At 47.1% G+C, this 21,658-nt stretch overlaps 1 protein-coding gene across 2 annotated transcripts in view; it reads right to left on the bottom strand.

The window, feature by feature from the left end:
- Window positions 1-729: 729 nt before the first annotated feature.
- The window catches only part of UBE2O (ubiquitin conjugating enzyme E2 O), a 106,314-nt gene continuing 85,385 nt past the window's right edge, over window positions 730-21,658 (bottom strand). For both annotated transcript variants that reach the window (XM_077327688.1, XM_077327689.1), the window contains 5 exons: window positions 8,744-9,413; window positions 8,354-8,490; window positions 6,162-6,365; window positions 5,049-5,106; window positions 730-4,288 (listed from right to left, as the gene is read on the bottom strand). In XM_077327688.1, coding sequence (XP_077183803.1) covers window positions 3,534-4,288; window positions 5,049-5,106; window positions 6,162-6,365; window positions 8,354-8,490; window positions 8,744-9,413 — 1,824 coding nt within the window. In that variant the 3' untranslated portion in view covers window positions 730-3,533. The remainder of the gene's footprint in view (window positions 4,289-5,048; window positions 5,107-6,161; window positions 6,366-8,353; window positions 8,491-8,743; window positions 9,414-21,658) is intronic.

The raw sequence follows: 21,658 nt of genomic DNA, 5'->3' as shown, positions 1-21,658 counted from the left end.
AAGAGGTGTGATGCCAGCTATTTTCAGAAAGGGAAGCTATGAAAAAGTTCCAATTATCTGTCATAATCATGGCCCTGGCACAGATGGACATTCAGAACACCCTGATTCAGCTTGGGGTCGTGGTTTAGAGTGGCAGCCTCTGATCTGGAGAACTGGGGTGCATTCCCCACTCCTCCAGATGCAACCAGCTGGATGAACTTGGGCTAGTCACAGTTCCCTCAGAGCTTCACCTACCTCACAGGGTGACTTGGGGGGTGAGGATGGGCAGGTGATGGCAAGCTGCTTTGAGACTCTTCCAGGTAGTTAAGGAGCGGGATATAAAAACCAATTCTTCTTCTGATCAGGCCTTAGGCAACTCCTAGCAAGAGGGTATGGGGATGGTTTTCACTACATAACTGTTTGGAAATATATCATTAACAGGAGAGGTAAGCTTCTACAGTTGAGGCCTATGTATTCAAGTTCAATAAAGTAACAGAGAAGAAAATCTGGCATCTTTTCTTACACAACCTAACAAGGTTTTAAAAATATGGTTTTAGGGAAAATAAGAAATAATGGAGCTACTGGGCCTCAGTTGCCCAAATCTACACCAAACTAGCAGCTGCTCACACATGGCAGAGGTCCCCCTTTAGCCTCCCTCCACCCCTCTTGGATAATGCACAAATCCCATAAGGGCTGCTGGAAGAAGAGGCCACAGAGACCACCAAGTTTATCAACAGCAAGAAAACATAATTGCAAGCCGCTTTCTCTCCTTTATTACTACTTCTTGATAAGCCAAACAAAGTTTGCAAGTTAAAAAAAGGTCACAAATTACTTTATACAGATATTGTAAGCAACCAAGCATTCACAGCTGCAAAATTAACACACCTCTAAGCATTGCCCAATAGCCAGTTCCATCGGTTTTAAATACTGTACAGAATCAAGGCTAGAAATTGATTTTGTGTGTGTAATATTTCTTTCCCCCCTGTACCTCCCCAGCATTTAACAAATAGAGGCTTTTAATTTATACATCACAATCATGTAGCCCATCTCAAGACTAACAATATGCCTCATGCTTTGGCTTTTGTGTGTATTTAAGCATTTCTCTCTTGGAAATTCTCTTCACTCTTTATTACATATACACCAAAAAAAGTTACATAGCTGCAGTGTGCTCAATAGCAACTGCATAATCTAGAGCTTCACATTATCCAAAAGCTTATAGAAAAAAAACTTGTAAACTTCTGTGCATGCCTCTGGTAGGGGCTGACAGCAAGGACAAAGGGACAGTGCTTGACCAACGCAAAAGGTGGCAGCAGCTCCTGAGGAGGCTAGAGAAAGCAGCCTCTTCCCAGGGTTCCAGACGAAGCTCTCCCTTGCCCTTCAGAAAAGGGAGTCCTCTAGCTCAGCTCTCTGCAGTGGGGAGTAGCACAAACAGCTCTACAGTTCTCTGGCCATTCCCACCTTGCTAAACTTGCTCCAAACAAGGAGGGCGGCCTCTGGTCAAGCTCAAGTGGGCAGCTGTGGGACTGACATTTGGGGATGTTTGGGTCTCTGACATGCCTGAATGATGTGGTCCACTCACCTCCTAGGGAGATGAGGATCCAAATTCCCAACAGCAAGAAGACTGTGGGAATTTATATGAACAGAGGCTCCGGTCTAAGACCGTTTGATTTTTTTAAAAGTATGACCGGAGAACAGGCCCTTAGCTGTCTGCTTTCAAAAAATAAACCCTTTCCCCCTTTTCCAAATTGTAGGCACTAGGGCTGCTATTTCTAAAAGAAAGAAGGGATTAAATTTTATTTTCCCTGCAGAATAGACACCACCTCCACCATTGTGAGGGGAAAATATGCGTGCTTATACTGCTCCCCCCCCCCCAAGTTATTTTCACCTATGTTGGGAAGAAAGGTTAGATTAACGTCCCTCCTTTCCTTCCCCTTGAAATACCAGCCTCAGCAGCTATATTAGGTGAGGGGAAAAGCCTTGCTGTGCAGTGGAACTACACCTAATATGTAGCTTGCCCAACTTTGTTCTGCTACTCTTCACTAGCATGTCACCCCATGAGACTAATGATTGGCCTGGCCACAAAAACATATGTGCTGTAGCCTCCCAATCAAAGAATAAAGCCCATCTTAATCTGTAGCACTATGATGCGCAATATCTGAGTAACACAAGTCATGTACCATCCCTTCCTGGTGTCTCAAACTAGATCCATGTACTGGAAGGGCAAAAGAGGGGCATTAGGTCAGCATCAGAGAATGGAAGTATGTGGGCAAACTGATGCCATGCAACAGTGCAGGAACACGGAATGGAAAACAGAAAGTGAGAATGTGAATGTACCACCAGCTGTGATTAAGATCAAGTACAAGGCTAGGGCTTCTAATACACGGTACCGTGTCATATCAGAGATGCTGCTATCTAGAAAGAGGGGAAAGGAATTAACAGTGGTGAACAATGAAGGCTGTTGGACTAGGGTGACCCACTATCTACCAGAGCATAGGCTTGTGGCTGTAAAGCTGATATGAATCTGTGAAGACATGAAGTCAGAACCTACTTGGCAAACCCATTAGTGAAAGCAGAAATTGAAAAAGATGTGGATTACACCGTGCAATTGTTCCAGCGCCATCCTGAGGTACCTTGGTGCACATGGTTCGGTGGATAGCCATTTGTTCATGTATCCAGGAGAATAGCAGGCTATACTATATACACTATTCCCCTTCAAGGCAAAGTGGAAATAACTATTCTGTCCAGAAGAAACTGTATACGTGAGACAGACAGCAGGTGATTCTCAGAAACTAAAGTTTCCAAGGGCTGACCAAATCAAGTACACCTTGTATAGCACTTAAGGTTCTGCCTCAAAATGGCCTACCAGTGGACTAGACAGTCAGGAAAAAGGAACAGATTATATCCATCACTTAAATGCTCTCATGGAGGAGTCCAAGCCTAACACCATCTTCCAGTGTTCTCTGAAGAAATGATCCATTTCGCTAACAGAGTAGTCTGGTGAGAACAGATCAGGAAAGGGCACATTAAAATGTGGTGCATTGAGAGCAACCAACAGCCCCCTCCCCCCTGCTTTTAGTACACTTGGGTAAGAAGGTAGAGGAATGAGTAGAGCATTACATTTTCCTCCCTGAAAGTAAAACAAGCATCTTCATCCTTCACACACAGCAAGTGCTCCAGAGGATCAAGTGAAGAAAAGGGAGTTACTTCATACAAGCAGAAACTGAGAGGATCCCAATTCCAGGTTTGCATAAGGTCTGGAATAGAAGCACCTCAGCTCCTAGTCTCCTAGGATCAAATGCAAAAAGAGAACAATGGCAGGTGTGTGCACGCATGCAGAGATGCTCAACCATCCTGTGCATCTGGAATGTGGAAGGGAAGAACCAGCCTAAGATGAGTTATGGGACCTTCTGCTTTCTCTATAACAAACCAGGCCAAGGAGGAATGGGTGCAGTATGACACAGTCTATTTATTGTTGACAAGTGTTGCTAGTTTCCTCCTCCCTGCTTCCCTTCTTTTCTGTGCGTCTGTCTGTCTGTCCCCTATCCCCTGATGTTTTATTTGTCTTCTGTCCACTCTAGGATGTTGGCCTCTACTAAAGCAGCCCGGTACTGCTGCAAGACACCACGGATGCTCTTGACAAACCCCTTGGAGAGTGGGAATAGGGGAAACCCAATGTCGGGGTAGCCACTCCTTTCAGGGAGGAAGCTCCTGTAGCTCTTTCTCCTTTTCTTTGGTTTCACACTAGGCTGCTGAGAAGCAGAGTCCTGAGTGGCTTTACTCTCATCCGTTAGGTCTCTGGCAAAGTGTGCTGCTCTGGCCTGACCCATGCTCTCCGAGTCCGAATACTGATGGATGTCACCAGAGGTGAGGGTTGACGTTCCACAACCAGAGTCTTCCAGCTCCTCTCTGCCTTCAGGCAATGGGTCAACTGCTGCAGCTGCCCCTACCTCCTCTTGCTCGCCCAGTGGCCCCATGCTGTCTACAGGGCTCTCAGCCAAAGTGCTGCATGTTGAATGCACAAAACAGGAATCCCCCAGACTAGCTTGGTCATGGCTTCTCTCAACAAGCTCATTGGTTTCCACCCAGGACTCAATACGGTGGATCAAGCGCCAGCCATTGCAGCAGAAGTGCTCATAGATCTCTTGCTCAAAGACTTCCACTGGCTTGCGCAGCATCTGCATCATAGACTGCACCACACGGATCAGGGCCATTTCGTTGTAGCAACGGCTGTTCTCATAGCCCTCTTGCAAGCCCCGGTCACTGTCAAAGCCAGCCTCGTTGTAATAAGGCTCATTAACTAGGATAAGCCCTGTTGGAAAACAATGAGAGGGAGAGTGGGGAGAACAAGACATTTAGAGCATTGTGAATGAATGGAAAAATGCACATATCCTGCTCAGATCTGCCTTCTGAAGACCCCCCCCCCAAAAAAAAAGAAAGAAATCCCTGGAGTGAGAGGCTATTCACACATGCACAAACGCCTGTGTTTCAACAAGAGAAATGTGTGTGGTTTACGCTTGGTGAACTTGCACACAAATTCAGGTTTCACTTCACGTTTTGTTTCAAGCAGCTCAGTGCTTTCTGGTGTCCTCTGAACATGATGCTCCTCATGATGTACAAGGAACAGTGCCTGTTTGAACTTACAGCCTGTAACTGCAGGTTGGGCACCTGCTTTTTCAAGTGGCAAGCTGGAGCATTTCCATATGAGTAGCTCCATTTGCAGGGAGATTGTTGTGCAGAGAGGTAAGAAATACATGTGGCCCAAAATGAGCACCAATGTGGGATTTTAAGCAGTCACTTCAAGGAGTTATTTGAAGCAGCTTTCTGGAGGTGGCTGTGGTTTTCCCTTCAGGTCGTGAAGCAGTAGGCGTAGGGGCAGGAGTGCCTCCAGTCATAGTAAGAGGAAAGTGAATGGGGAATGTTCAGAGTGGTGGGGAAATTCTGACTGCTGGGTTGGCTGCTTTGGGAACATTTTGTTCAGGGTGGCTGGACAGGAGATCTAGCTGGCACCATGCTCCCATGACCTCCTGCAAAGGCTAAGTCGTGGGCCCAACTTCAATACTGAAAAATACCTTGGATGGAGATGAGCACCTGGAGAAGGCTGGATTTGCTGGTCCACCTCTCTGTGCCCTGGAACAGACAAATAAGAATAGGCAGGTAAAGCCAGCAGTGAGGGCTAAGACAGCACCAAAATGTAGATGGGAACTGAATTGTGGGCAAACCTCATAGAACCAGTTCATTTTAGCATTTTAAACTGCACTAGCATTGTCATCTAAACTCCACCTAAATATACTGGCTCCATGATACTCACAACAAGCTCATCAAGATGTGATATAAACTAACTATGAAGTGATGGTCACTTGGATTCTTACCTTCCCCTCTCTGGGGGAAAAAGAGCAAACGGGTATGGTGTCAGAACACAGTGCTGGACTGGCACACCTCACACCTTTACCAATGGAAACATACATTCCCACATTAACAGATCCCCCCCACCGCACAATAAAACTGCTCTTAGGTCCGTCTGACTGCCCTTGCGCAGTAGAATCCTGCATACGTGCTTTGAGAGTCAGCTGGAAACAGCCTGCCTATTATTTATTTCCCCAAAGTCCTCTCAAGTATCACGTAGGCTCAACAAATATTCCCACTCGTAGTCTATGCAATGGTGGCTTCAGGGCCAATCACTGCCACTCATCTACCAGACCTGAAGAAATTCCCAAGAGAGAAGTAGGATTGGTGTTCTGAAGACATGCTTGTGTTTACAGTACATGTTCTTATGTTGCACGTGACCTTACCCACAGGATGTACACACTGCACAGTTGTCAGGTAACTGGCATAATGAATTCTGTGGGTGGGGCTAGACATCCTGTTATAGAGATGGATATCTTTTATAGTAAAGGTGGATTCAGCCAACCATCAACATGGATATCAATGTCATTGCCACACAAGACAGGGACTCACTTTGGATTCCCACAGTCAACAGTATATGGCTCTTTAGCCACCACACTTACATGGATTTGGGCTATCCTTGTTGGAAACCAAATGAAGACCAAACAGGAAGACCAACAGAACAGCTACGATTAAAATATTCTTTCCTTCTCTTTGCCCACAAAGGGGACCCAAGGCAGTGACAAGACAACACACTGAGAGAATTCTAGTTACTTCCTGACCACGTCTGTTTGTATTACCTTGCCTATCCATGTCCCCAGAAGGCTCACACAGACCTTTCCATTGTCATACAAGTTGGGGTTTAGTCTCCCACTGCACTGGGAGAGGTAACGGAAGAGAGGGGGAACAGCTGGATAGATGTTGGGGAGCTGAATGTCGAATAAGAAGAGACCATCTTCATATGGTGTGCGGGTGGGTCCTTTGACTAATGCCGAAAACAGATCCTGTGAAGAGGCTATATGTAAGATCAAGCAGCATTCCATACAGAGAAAACACAGTTAATGAGGGGTTAATTCACTCAACACCAGCAGGGAAGTGCTTCAGCCACCCCCCTCAAGTCTCTTCAGGCTTCTACATGCCCAGTGCATACTCTATTTCAAACTCCTCTCATGCTAGGCTGAACTCCCTAAGTTTAAAGGGAAACTTTTAAAAAGTTTCTTCTATATTTAGTTAGCATTGGCTAGAGTACTGGCTAGGTGAACCAGAAGGTCCAAAAACAGTTAAAATGAATGAACTAGAGTTTTTAAAACTCTGCGAAAAAGAATATAGGAGATGACTTTGTCTCAAAGACAAGTTCTACTCCAGCTGGTAAAGGGAGTGCGTTTCAAGTATTTGGCCTTCCAGTCAGAGAACATTAGGGGTGGGGAGGAAAGCTGCTGGAGACTCTTCCCCTGTCCTCTTGCAGACACTTCATACAGAGGGGAAAAACCATTTTGCTCAAGCCCTGTTCAGAGTGGCTGGCTGAACAATCTCAGTCTTGGCAGAATTTTTGTAATGTGTTGATGATTCCACTTCGAATGTTACAAATATCATTTAAAAAAATTAATGCATTAACTCTGTAAGTTGCAAGATGGTTTATTTTATCAATTAATATGTTACTGAAGGAATTTTTGGCAAATAACTGTTTCTTTTTTCCATGAAATATTTTTGATGTGGGACACATCTGGCATGCCTTGTCAAATGGAAATGTAGATGGACATAATGTCCATTTTCCCACCCACAAAGCATGCCACAAGATGGAGTGTCTAGCCAGCAGCTGCACCAGCCCCTGGAGCCTGGACAGCTGCTGTGCGACCTGCAGGGGCCAAGGCAGCAGCTGCCCCTTTCCCAAGGCATTCGCAGCGGATTCTGGCCCCTGGGGTCTGGGCAGTTGCTGTGTGAACCACAGGAGTTGAGGCAGCAGCTGTTTCGCCCCCGTGGCCTTCACAGCAGCCGTGCCAGCCTCTGGGGCCTAGGAAGCCGCTGCGCAACCCAAGGGGGCCGAGGCACTGGTGGAGGAGCAGGGAAGCAGGATGGAGTAAGGGGGAAGGGAAGGAAGTGAGCGTGTGCACTCATGCGTACTTGTGCATGTGCGCATACTCGAGTACTCACACGCGTACTTGCATGTGTGAAGGAGCTGCGGGGGTCGAAGCAGAAGCAGAGGAGCAGGTAAGCAGGAGGGGGGAAGGGAGTGTGTATGTGCACGTGTGTGCATGTGTTTGCTTACTTGGAGGGAGATAAATTCAAGTGGGTAGCCATGTAAGTCTGAAGCAGCACAACAAAACAAAATCAGAGTCCAGTGGCACCTTTAAAACCAACAAAGATTTATTCAAGGCATAAGCTTTCGAGTGCAAGCACTCTTCCTCAGACTATGAATTGACCATCATGACAGTGGGAATATGTAAGTTAGGAAGCCATTAGGTAAAGGGGGAAACAGGAGGGAGTCTGTCTGTGCATGTGTTTGTATGTGAGGGAGGAGAGAGGAAGCAGGAGGGAAGTTGGGAAACCAATAGGTAAGAGGGAAAACCGGGGGGGGGGGATGAATCTATTTTTTTCTGTGTGTTAGGGGGGGGGGGCTGGCAAAGTCTCTCCAGAGCAGGTATGTGTCCCACATACCCTCTTAGAGTCCGACTGTCTTTTAAAATATTTTTTATATTAAATTTTGACTGAATGTGTAACTTCCACATTAATATAAAGGGACATTAGCACTTCTGACAATCAATGACATTACAGGCATCTACTGTAAAGGAAAGCAAGACAGGAGAAACAATATAGGGGACTGGCACCATTGACTGCAATGCCATGAGGAAAATGTGAGCCCCTTCTGTCAGTCTGAAGACTTGAGTGAACAGATTTCCAAACACAAACTCCACGACCCCTTCTCCATCTAAGGAAGATGAACTCAGGCACGTGTTTCCTTTGGCCCAATCTGCACAGAAGTAGGTGGACTTACCATTCTGTCTTCAAAGGTTTTCACCATGATGCCATCTGGCAGTGAGGTGGCGAGCAGAGCCATTTCTTTCCTTACTGTGCTGAAAAACTTTTTGGCTTCGGGAGGCTGGAATTCCATTTTCTTAAAGGCATGACTATCTAATAGAGCAGAAAGAAATCAAAGCAGCAGGCTTCAAAAAAGCTTTCCACCAAATGCAAAACTTTAGCCACTGTTTCCCCCCCCCCCCTGGTGTTTTCTGGTAGCCCTGTGGTCTGTACTTCAAAGCTTTGTATGAGTTACATTTTAGCCTGGCCTGACTTGGGATATTGCTTGCCGAACTGAACCCCACAAAAGAGCTTATAAAAAGCTTCTCTATTTACAAAATGCAGGCCAGCCGCTGCTAAGCCTCACCTGGGGCACACTCCAGCACAGAGAATACTTCCCCCTTGGCACTGGTGAAGGTGACCCCAGGCTTGCCACCACTCTGCTGGCAAAGCACAGGCGTCTCACTTGGCCATTCCGATGCCACTGGCGTCTGCGTCTGTACTTCTCTCTCCTCCTTCTTCTCCGCCTCCCCCACTGCCTCCATCTTCTCTTCTTCTACAATAGCCACATTGTCAAGAGTCTTCTTCAGATTCTCTTGCAGCTTTTTGATGTCGTCCAGGAACTTCTTCTCGCGGGTAGGCCTTTCAGGCTCCACTGTTGGAGAAGTTGGGTAGCCTGTCAGCAACTGTTCGACTGTCATATTCTTCAGGCTCTCCAAGATCTTAATGGCCTCCTTCAACTCTCGGAAACTTTTGGGCGTTCCTTCTTTGCCCGACTTATCTGCTGCTAGGTCTGCCACTGCCATTGCCACAGCACCTTGCACTTGCTCTTCCACTTTCTTCACCTCTTCCACTGGGGGCGGCTCCTCAGGTTCCCCTTCCTCAGCTTTTGAATGGTCCTCTTCCATAAGTCCATTGTCCGTCTCCCAGCTGTCGCTCTCATCCTCCCATTCATCTGAGGAGGCCCCACTGGTACTGCCATCTATGGAATCAAGATCTGTTTCTTCATCCATCTCGGATTCTATATTGTATAAGTGCTAGGTGGCAAGAACAGAAAGAGAATGACAGTAATTAGGGAAAGGCAGAAACACACACAGGATGAGCCAATTTAGCATTGCTTAAGAGGGATCAGCCACAGTGGTATTCCTTTGCCTAGAGTGTGCCTCAAAGGCAAAGCTCCCAATGGGAAGACATACAGATGGATCCTACTTGTCCTGACTGCTGGTCTTATGCAATACTTTGACTACAGGACTCTGAGTCAACATTTCACCCTCAAGGAATAGAACATTTGGCTTAACCAGGAAAACCTTATAAAAAGGCTAATGCAAGCTGGGGATTTTGCAACAGACTGAAGAGCCAAGCATGTTTGATAGCCTGAAGACTGAACTTTAACAATTTTTGCACTTTGTTGCATTTACCACACTTCTTCATTTTCATTTTTGCTTAAACTTTTAGTTGCCTGGTGTGAACAATGACTGCCAGAATGGAATCCTTCAAGTTAACGGAATTGCACTTACCTGTAGTGGTTGTTCGTCAAATGGTCTTCTGTGCGGGGCAACCTGGGCAGACCACCACTCGGACTGCATGTGTGCAGGCCACATGCAGAAAAGCTTTCCAAAGCTTTCCAGTGAACTAGGAGCGCCCCTCCTCCATCTCACACTTTCCAACCAAAACAATCATATGACCAGGAGGAGGCATCCCACTCCCATATTTTTCTCCATGCCACCCCCAGTGATCCCAAGAAACTAAGATTCCAGAGAGTTCTCAGTAGGGCAAGAGGGAGGGATGTGTGCCTGCATAGAAGACCACTTGATGAACTACTCTTATAGGTTAAGTGCAACTCTATTATCATCATGGCTTCTGTGCAGTCCCACATTGGGAGATTAGCAAGCTCACTGAATGAAGGAGGTGGATGTGAATCCATTAGAGAAAGAGACCATGGAGGACTGTCTTCCCAACAGTTGTTTAGCATCACATACTGTTATGTGGGCTGCCACCCCTCCATCAAAGGCTGGCACACCCGTGTCAACCCTTCCTGACACTCCTGAGCAGACCCTGGCACCAGAGAGAGAAAAGCCAGGTCAAGCCTTGCAAAGCATAATGGGAAAGCAACTAAAACCCACTTCTTGCTCTGAAGCAGGACTTGGAGTTAGGCTTCCCCCGACCTACTTGCTTGCAACAAAAGAGGAGTTTGTCAGCACACCTGGCAAGTACAGAGAGACAAAGGCACCCCACCCAAGACTCCCCTCCAGCCAGCCAAGCACTTTGTCTTGCAAAGGGAACTGGCCACTCTCTTTCAACACCAAATCTAATCCAAGATTTGGTCTTTGTCTTTTCCCTTACCACTATCCCCAGGCACAAGCAATCATCCAGGATTTGCCAGAAATGGGCCATCAGCCCTACTAGACAGGAAATATTTCTTCATATTCCCAGCAGCTAGTTTCTTTGTCTCAGCAACCCGTTTCTTTGTTGGGACCTGGCTACAGTCGTTACTGGCCATCAAACTCTTTGTCCAAGCCCTGGACAAGGTAGGATCAGCCCCCTGTAGCCTCAGGCCACAGATTTCCTTTAAATATTGGGCTCCCACAGCCACAAAGTGCAGTCAGTTTCCAGGCTACAGAAACTCTGTCCGACGTTCGTCTTGGTCCCTCGTCCGTTGCCCCAAATTGCTTCCCTGGACCTCCGGAACTCCGCTCCACCCAGAAGACAGGTAGATATCACTTCCAATCAACCCTTAGTATAGGTTCTTCCCCTATAAGCCTTTTCCTTGTGTGCTAGTGGCTAGGAATGTACATTTCTTTGCTAGAGTGCGCATGTGTTGTCTTTTGTCTAATTAGTGTTTGTTAATAAAATTCTTCCATGTTTAGATCATTGTCTGCCTTGGTTCTATCTCAGTGACATAATTACCCAGTAAACTGTGCAATACAAGGTCCCACGTTACGCCATGCTGCCTCTTGCTGGCTCTACTAGCTGATTCCCCACAACTAAATTTAGACACGTGTCCTTACAGACACGCATTTGGCGTAACAGATCTGGTGGAGAATGCGGGCAATTGCCCCAGGGCTTTTATTCCGTGGTAAAAGCAGAGGTGCAACTACCTCGGTTTAAAACCTCGGTGACGTAGGGGAAAAGTCTCTGAGTTGAACTAGTGGCTTTTGTTGTGTGAGTGTGTTTGCCAATTGCTGTTGTGTGAATTCTGGGTGGGCTGTTTTCCGTTCCTCTCCTTCCCTTCAGTACTGCAAAGCCTGTTGGCCGTGGGCTAAAACGGTGTTCACTTGGAATTTGTTGTGGGTTTTGACTGTCGCTCTGTGGGGACCCCACATTGCATCTTTCAGACCCACAGGGTGCCTCCCACCACGGTAGCGTGCGATAGGGAACCCCGCCCTCACGCATCTGACCTTCGCTAAGGCAGAGCTGAGGTTTGCCCTTTCATGTGCTGTATATACCGTGAATTAGGGCTCCTCTCCCTCCTCTTCTGATCACGAGCTGTAGATACCGTGAATCAGTCGAGGTTTGCAGGTGCTCCTCCTGACTTCGGGCACTCCCGTTAAGTGCAGGGCAAGAAAGGACACCGTGCCAAACCCCCCCCCCCCTTTAGTTTCCTCCTGTTCATGTGCTGTATATACCGTGAATCAGGGTTGGTGCAGGCTGTGATCATTCTGCAGAGACAGAGGACACAGGCCTGGTCTTTCTTTTGCTGCATACCGGAGCTCGGTGCCAGCAATCTTTGGGTTAATTCTTGGGTGTGTTGCCTGTAGGATTTCCCCTATCTCTTTGAGTGTTTGGGTAATTGCTGCCATAAGAGATGGCTGCAAAGATTGTTCTTGCTGAAGCCTTCCAGAGCAAGGACAGGGTAGACCAGCTGACCAAGTGGGTCATGTCAAAGGGGCGCAACCCCTGGAAACCTGGGTTCTTTAAAGACCCAAATCCCCTGGAGAAACTTACAGAGACTTTTCAGTCATACTGTGACTCCAGGAGGCTGAAACTGGGAAGTGTGAGTACCCACGCTGCCTGGGGTCTCTACACTGCGCTGCAGGACAGTGTGGCACAGATTAGAGAACTCCAAACAGCATCGGAAAGTTTGGAACAGGACCTCCAACTAGCACTGGAAAATCAGGAGCGCGAGTATGCACTCAAGCTCTCTGATAGGGAAGCTCGCCTTGAGTCCCTGGGAAAAGATCTTGAGAGAGAAATCGGGGAGCGAGATGCTGTAATTAGCAAGCTCCACCGAAAAATAGAACAGTTGCAAGGAGAGAAATTTGACTTGCTTGTGGACAAAAACCACTATGCAAATCTGGTACAGGAGAAAGATCTCCAGTGCCAACAGGCTCTTCTGAGAGCAGAAGAGGCCTCTGCTAGGGTGAAAGAATTGGGCAAGCTGCATGATCAGGCACAGAGTGCAGCACAATTTCTGGCTAGGAAAAAAGCAGCACAAGTCTCAGCCATAAGCCATGATGTGTGCCGCCGTGAAATTGAAAGTCTGAAGCAAAAATTGGGGCTTCAGACTGCTCTCATTGCAACTGTGCATCCCGAGACACTCCCTGCCCTGCCAGACCTGTCTCACACAGAGCAGGTACTGCCAGCAGAGGCTGTCTCACATCCGCCAATCAACCCTGATTGGACGGAAACCCCCACTCCGGTCCATCCCGTCCAGCATGAGACACTCCGGAGACACATGGCAAACGGCCGTGTCGAGGTTACCAACCAGGAGAGAGTCATGATTTGGAAGCCTCATGAAGCGAAGGCTATTGGTGACCAGTTGGGCCCTCTCAACAGGGACACTGGCGTGCAATGGCTGTATTCAACCCTAGGGCAGTATCCCACTGCCAGCGGGGAGGATCTATGCCAGTTGGTAAGGGTGTGTGCTACTGGACCAGACGCACAAGCCTTACGGAATGGCCTACTCCAACGTAAAATGGCACAGTTAGGTCCAATGAATTGGGCCCGTGAAATAGCCAAGTTGCTATGGCCAGGCCAATCAGCGGAGCTACTGTTCCTCATGGACAAGCAAGGCCCCGATGAGAACCCTGAAAGCTATTCAAGCCGCAAGTGCTTCCTTGCGCAGTTAGCTGAGAAGGTTCAGGCAAATGCTCAGGGTATATGGAACTTTAATGTAGACAATTTTAAGACCCCGTTCTACAATGGTCTCAACATCGGAACAAAAATTGCTATAGGCTTGTTCAACCCGACCAACATCACTTGGTATGCGCTCAAGGAGAAGGTATGGCTCGCTGGCGACCTTTTCCGTGAGGCGGCCTATGCTCAAGGTTCTCGAGTCAAGCATCCCAAGAAAGGCTCCCAGGAATCAGTGCAGGCGGTCACTTATGCTAACAATGGTCCCCGTTTGAAACGTAGAAGAAACAGGAGACACAGCAGCTTTAGAGCCAGGAAAAACCTCTCTGGCCAAAGTGCAGAGTCTTCCCTTGGCACCCAAACTGCTGTGCCTCCCCCAACACCTCTTGGGAACCCTCAGCAGGCAGTTCCCTCTGCCCAGAATCGGTCTCAGCACCCGGAAACCTTCCTAAGGAGATACTTCTGGGCTGGGCTCAAGGAGGCCAGATTGGACATGGCCCAGTTCAACAGGCAGCCTCTGGGAAAGCTAGCCCTTGCCTATGGGAAGCTTACTGCCAACTCAGCAGAGCGCCCACAGCCACCTTCCCCTGCCCAAAACAGGGATAAGACACAGAGTGGTTTTTCTTATAGTAACTTCCCCCAGAATAATCCCAAACCTAATAGAGATTCTGCCCCTCAGCAGCAGAATAAAATTAGTGACCGGATTTTTCTGTGGCGGGAACTTAGAAATGCTGGGGCAGACATGACCCAGTATGATAACCAGCCTACATCTGTGCTCATGTGTGCCTTTGTGAAGGCCATGAGGAAGAGGAAAACCAGGAAAATGCTCAGATCTGAGCCAGAGATGGAGGCAAGAACTAGCCCCACAGAAATTTCTTCTGAATCCCCTAAGGATTGGCAGAAGGAAATGGAGAAATTTAAAACTCTTACCCAGAAACAAGATCTAGAAATTAAGGATCTTAATGAGAAAAACAAGGAATTCCAGGGTGAACTTTTAAATGTAAAAACCCATTTGCAAAATGTGCTGGATTTCCAAAGCCACACAGATAGTAAATTGAAAAGAAATTACAGCAGATCCAGCAACCCAGCTTCACCTCTTGTCTTTAAAAAAGAGGAAATATTCTCAGTTCCCACATCTCAGAGTCAGGAAGGAAACCCTGCCTCTGAACCTGTACAGAGTTCCAAAATCCAAGTTGACAGGGAAGAATGTGTTGCAAGGACAACATTCTTTTTCAATTTACTCTTAGCTTCCCTCCTTCCAGTTAATGTTGCAAGCAAAGTCAACAGATTTCCAATTCAATGAGATAATCAGCTTATTTTCTCAACTTCCACAAATAGTTCCAGTGCCACTGAGTTAATTTACACAGAAAAATAATTGTTCAACATGTGTGCTTCCATTTTTACTTTTAAACTTCCAAATTTTAAATTTGGCTACAATTGGTAGAGCCTCCACTGATAGTTGCATTCACACTGAAACAGCCACTATTTTGCAACCTTAAAACAGACTCTCTTTGTCTAACTGCCTTCCTAGGCACTCAGGCCTATGACTCATGCCTTGCTCTCCCCCAGGGAAGCAAATAATCTACATAACTAAGGAACTTTAACAGCACAGAAAGTATTCTTTCTTAAATCAGGAAAGGAAGAAGTTTTGTTTCTTTAAAGACTGACCCCCACCTCAGGGAAGCAAGGGGGGGGAAGTCACAGATCCTCTTTGGGAAATGCGTCCTTTACAGATTTTTCTTCCCTTTTACATTTTGTCTTTTTATTTTTAAATGGCAATTAGAACATTTTCTTTTCTTTTTGTCATTTTTTTTGTTTTGAATTAAAATCTAGCTTATCAGGCAGCCAATAAAGACCTTCTGCCCATGCACAGGAACAGTCTTTCCCTTTAAGGATACCAGGTTTCTCTGCCTAAGAATGGGAGCATCTGGTTGAAGTATTTCGATTGTGTCCAGTTCAAGGAATGGAAGGGACAATCGGACAATCCCCAGGAGGATTGTGCCACTGAAGAGCCCCCAGAGGTCAAACCTCCAGCCCCCACCACAACAGTTGTGGTCAAACAACTCTCACTGAGCAATTCAGGAGAGCCTGCTTTGGAAGGTGTGGCAGAAACCTTCCTCCAGTTTGATCCAGGGTAAAGGGAAATAGGGACAAAGACCTTGCCCGTTCTCGGACGCGAGGGGGGGAGAATACCTTACACAGCTAAATAAATGTATCCATCTGGTTAGCCCCAATTGACATGGGTGCTTCCCTGATTGATGTAGCAAAAAAAAATGTAGTTCTTACAAATAAACTGGCAGTAGCAACTGATGCCACCTCTCAACTGGCCAAACCAGTCCAAAATTCTTTGGAGATTGTTGTAGAAGTACAGCACTCCATGAACTCAATGAGCAAACGTTTCCCTGGCACTTGCATGTGCGCAGGCTCACTATATTAATTTGGCCCTAGTCACGGAACTAATCAGACCTAAATCTGAGGGCCACATTAAGTAAAGCAGTTCATGGTGGCAACCCTCATGCCGAATGAAGCTGCCCTATTTGATTGGTGGGCTCTCTTGCATGTCAAGATCGAGCCGGGATTGCTCCGCCTGTTCGTGGCCACAGTAGTTCCACCGGAATTTTTTTCCAAATTCACCCTGTAGTTCTTCTTGGACTTCTAACTCAGTCCGGAGACATCCTCTATGTTAGCCACTGGGCTAGGATCTCTCTTCTACGGGTTGGCAGACAGTCAATGTCCAAGGTTGCCAATGCCGGGAGAAATAAGGCCTCATCTGTGACAGTGAAGCCCTAGAGGCACATCACCCGTGCCTTGCCCACACCAAAAACTGATAAGGAAAAATGCTCTTTTGGACGTGACCCAAGAGCATAATTCGGCCATTGGTTATCACCGGATCCAGCCCATGGCACCATTATTTAATCACTGTTTCTGTAACATGTACTCAATCCATGAATGGGTCTTCACTTATACCGCTCTCCTCTGGACGAAGCAAGAGCTCCCATATCTCTCCTGTCATCCTGGGACTTGGTATGGAACCCCTCCACAACCTCCTCTTTAGAAAACCCTGGAAGCAGTGAAAGCAGCTGGAGACGCTGCCATCCTGATCGTCACTGATAACGGTAACCAGATCTCCACTTTAGCCACCAAGATTACTAACTTGGGATATCACCAGTGGTGGGAATCCCTCCTAAGATGGTCAAGCAATACAGCCGGTGCCTCAACCTCACGATGCACCCCATCATCATGATCATCCTCATCTGCCAGATCGCCCTGGCCATTGCCCTTTTCTACCTCGCCTGCTGGGAAAAGGGACAATTCAACAGACTGTACCTGATTGCCTCGTACCCATAATGGACCCTTGGTCTACTCTGCACCATCTACTGGCTGCTACTGAAATTCACCTCCTGACCTGGAGTTGGCTTTGAACTGTTATGCTTCCTGCTTTCCCCTGCCTGGGTATTCCGGGAAAATACCTCCTGCAGCCCCAAGGACTATGGACTCTGATTTGAACTCTTTTCCGCCTTTCACCAGCATGGACAGGATCCCTCCGTTCCACTGCATTTTTCTTGCACAGCTGTGGACCTGCATCACCTACAGCTGCATTTCCTGTCTACCAACTCAAGATGGTGATGGAATAAAAATTCATCTTTGATTGGAAAAATTTTGACTCTAGCCTACACATGGACTGGACTGACTAGCAGCAAAGCAATTGCAGCGGCTAGCGCTACTGGATTGGACATTTGATTTAAAGGGAAAGATGCCTAACCTCTTTCCCTCCATGAGAATTATGTATTTTATTTTATTTACTGTTATTGTATTGTTGTATTGATGTGTATGTGTGTGTATTGCCCATTAGGATTTAAGCATTTGAATGTAATTTTCAATAATGATATTTAGAATAATGTTTTATTATAGATTGTATTTGTAAGGTAGATTGCTGCCCGCATGTTAGAAATAACTGCCCATACCTGTCATAAGGAAAAAGATTCAGTTTTCACTTTGCCAGCACATTTCCACAGTCACCTAAAAGGGACCAGCCCTTAGCTCCTAATAATATTTTTGCTTTTAATTTGGCTTTGATAGAGTAGGAAGTTTTTCTAGTGGCAAGAACTGGAAACCTACCTCACCCTCCCAAAAGTCTTTCTTACTATTTTCTTTTGTGGACAGTTTATCTTTGCTTACATGTGTTTTGGTCATTTGTGAACGTTCCAAAGAGTTCCACTCTTTGTAGTTCCCAAATGAAGGGGGGGATTGTTATGTGGGCTGCCACCCCTCCATCAAAGGCTGGCACACCCGTGTCAACCCTTCCTGACACTCCTGAGCAGACCCTGGCACCAGAGAGAGAAAAGCCAGGTCAAGCCTTGCAAAGCATAATGGGAAAGCAACTAAAACCCACTTCTTGCTCTGAAGCAGGACTTGGAGTTAGGCTTCCCCCGACCTACTTGCTTGCAACAAAAGAGGAGTTTGTCAGCACACCTGGCAAGTACAGAGAGACAAAGGCACCCCACCCAAGACTCCCCTCCAGCCAGCCAAGCACTTTGTCTTGCAAAGGGAACTGGCCACTCTCTTTCAACACCAAATCTAATCCAAGATTTGGTCTTTGTCTTTTCCCTTACCACTATCCCCAGGCACAAGCAATCATCCAGGATTTGCCAGAAATGGGCCATCAGCCCTACTAGACAGGAAATATTTCTTCATATTCCCAGCAGCTAGTTTCTTTGTCTCAGCAACCCGTTTCTTTGTTGGGACCTGGCTACAGTCGTTACTGGCCATCAAACTCTTTGTCCAAGCCCTGGACAAGGTAGGATCAGCCCCCTGTAGCCTCAGGCCACAGATTTCCTTTAAATATTGGGCTCCCACAGCCACAAAGTGCAGTCAGTTTCCAGGCTACAGAAACTCTGTCCGACGTTCGTCTTGGTCCCTCGTCCATTGCCCCAAATTGCTTCCCTGGACCTCCGGAACTCCGCTCCACCCAGAAGACAGGTAGATATCACTTCCAATCAACCCTTAGTATAGGTTCTTCCCCTATAAGCCTTTTCCTTGTGTGCTAGTGGCTAGGAATGTACATTTCTTTGCTAGAGTGCGCATGTGTTGTCTTTTGTCTAATTAGTGTTTGTTAATAAAATTCTTCCATGTTTAGATCATTGTCTGCCTTGGTTCTATCTCAGTGACATAATTACCCAGTAAACTGTGCAATACAAGGTCCCACGTTACGCCACGCTGCCTCTTGCTGGCTCTACTAGCTGATTCCCCACAACTAAATTTAGACACGTGTCCTTACAGACACGCATTTGGCGTAACAATACTGACCTTCACACAGAACTGCCTTATAACAGAGCAAGGAGCTCTCTACAAATGTGCCAGCTGAAATACATGTAGGAAGGAGGCAAAGAAGAAAAACAGCACTCTTTTGGAGAGAGCCATCCATAAAACATAAAGTGACACTGAACAGCCCTGTAGTCAGGACTGATAGCCTCTACCAATCCACAATGATAGGTTATGGATCGACCTGTGCAACATGACTGAGAAGCAATCCCTGGCAGGGGATCCCGGTCAGGGCATCATCCTGTGAAAACTTCATGAACAGAGGGACCAAAATTAAAAAAAAAACTACTAACTCTCTGACTCTCAGAAGTTATGTGGAACACTTATCTGCTCTGGAACTACTTGTTCAGGGCCCCCTCCCTTCCTTGCAAACACTTATACACATACACAGAGACTCCCTTACCCCCTTCCCTCCTTTACCTGTTAGTTTCCCAACCTCCTCCTTGGTTTCTCCCTCCTCCCTCCCTCACAAACACACACAGACACAGAGAGACTCCCTTTCCTTCCCCCCTCCTGTTTCCCAATCTTCTCCCCTCCCTGCTTCCCTCACAAGCAAACACATACAAGACTCCCTTCCACACTCGCCCTTCCTCTTTCTGTTTACCTTCTTGTTGGGCCTCTGCTGCTGCCTTGGACCCCCACTATTTGCACAGGTGCTGGCTAGGCCCTCAGGGTTGGCACAGCCGCTGCCAAGGCCTTGTGGGCAGGGCAGCCACTGTCAAGGCCTCCGATGGTTGCCCAGGCACTGGCTAAGCCCCTGGGCCAGAGTGGCTGCTGCCAAGGTCTTGTGGACGGGGCAGACGCTGCTAAGGCCCCTTCTAGTGGTGCAGGTGCTCGCTTGGTCCCTGGGTGTGGCATGGCCATTGCCAAGGCATCATGGGGTGGGGCAGGCTCTGCCAAGCCCACCACTGATTGCACATGCATTGGCTAGGCCCCTGGGGCTAGAATAGCTGCTGCCAAGGCCCCCACTGGTGCCATGGCTACTGGGTGGGCCTCCGGCAGCGGTGCAGTGAAGCGCTGCCTCAGCCTCTTCAGCTGTCTTGGCCTCCTCTACATCTTCTGGTGTACAATGGGTGTCACGGCCGTATTTGTATCTGTTTGAGGAAGCGCACCAGAAGATGGGTTCCACATCAACAAGCGGTAATGCCTATGATTTGTAGTCACTTTAGAAATCCAATAAGGAAGAAAGGTTAGAGAGTTTGTGTCCCAACCAGTGGTCAAAACATAATCAACAGCACAGTGGTGAGGCTGTTTTTGAAAAGACCAGTGCTGGATAAAACTGATCTAGCCAACTACCTCCTGGTTTCACATCTGCCTTACCTGGGAAACATAGTTGAGAAGGCAGCTGTGGAACAACTACAGAGCTTTCTGGAGGAAACAATGGCCCCTGACCTTTTTCAAACCAGCTTCAGGCCTGGTCACCTTGTGGAGATGGCTTTGGTCATCATGACAGATGACCTCAGGTGGAAATGGATCTAGGCAGGTCAGCACTGCTGTTCCTTTTAGTGGTGTTCAACACCATAGACAATGGGCTACTTGCCTAGAGCCTAGTTGACATGGGTATAAGGAACACTGCCTTAAAGTGGCTATAGCCCTTTCTCCAAGGTCAGGGACAGAGGGTGGCAGTAGGGAACAATACTTCCCAGTAGTGTGCCCTAACTTGCAGGGTCCTGCAGGGAACAATTATCTCCCCTATGTTATTTAACTGCTACATTTGTCTCCTCGCCCGCCCGCCCGCCCACTTAATCTGGAATTTCGGGCTAGGGTGTCACCAGTATGCAGATGACACCCAGCTGTATTTATTAATGGGTGGCCATTAATCTAAACCTGAGTTCATTGACCAGCTGCCTGGAAGCAGTGACAAACTGGCTCAAGTGGAACCAGCTGAAGTAAATTCCAGCTAAGATGGAGATCCTAGGTCAGCAAGCCCCAGCTGAGGTCCTGCAACTATCAGCTCAATGGGGTACAACTGACAACTGTTGAGAGAGTTTATTAGCTTTGGACAAAAGTTTATACCATTCTGTAGTTAACGTGGGGTCTTATATTTTCAAATGAAGACTATATTTTACTATTCTCTGTATTAATAACTTATATTGTCTCTATTTTATATTTCTATTTTTATGAAAATAAAAAATATATAATAATAATAAAAAAGATATTATCCATATAAATTTTAAAAAAAAGGGAGAGCTTGGGCATGATCCTGGACCCCATACTATCTATGGAGGCCTAGGTATTCTACCATCTGTGACAGGTGTGGTAGCTAGTGCCCTGTTGACATCCAACCTAGCCACTGTGATCCATGCAATGGTCACCTTCAGACTGGACTACTGCAACTTCCTCTATGAGGACTGCCCTTGTATCTGATCCAGAAACTCCAACTGGACCAAAATGCAGTGGCCTGACTTTTTACAGGAATGGGATGGAGAGAGCATCTTTGAACAGTGCTCTCCCAACTGCACTGGCTCCAAGTTGAAGACACAATCAGGTTTGAGATATTGGTATTCACCTTTAAAGCCCTAAATGGCCTGGGACCTTCATACCTACGGGACCACCTTCTTCCTTATACCGCTCAAAGGAGCCTTTGCTCTAGCTGCTAAAGATCCCTGGACCCAGAGAGGTAAAGATGGCCGCAACTAGAGCCAGGACCAGGGCATTTTCAGCCCTGGCTCCAGCCTTGATGAACAACCTCCCAAGTGAGATCAGAGTCTGCAAGGTGGAGTTGTTCTGCCAGGCCTATGGTTGAGGCCCACAGAACATCAAAGGTACTGGCCTCCCTACACACATACTTAGCTACATATCGGTAGACAAGAATATAACGTTATATGCCACCAAAACATCCTACTGGCCCTTTACCATCTTTCCCCCTACTCCTGAGGAATGCATT

The sequence above is a fragment of the Paroedura picta genome, chromosome 3 (assembly GCF_049243985.1).
Source record: "Paroedura picta isolate Pp20150507F chromosome 3, Ppicta_v3.0, whole genome shotgun sequence".
NCBI classification, from domain to species: domain Eukaryota; kingdom Metazoa; phylum Chordata; class Lepidosauria; order Squamata; family Gekkonidae; genus Paroedura; species Paroedura picta.
This window is presented reverse-complemented; position numbering and strand designations above follow the sequence as displayed.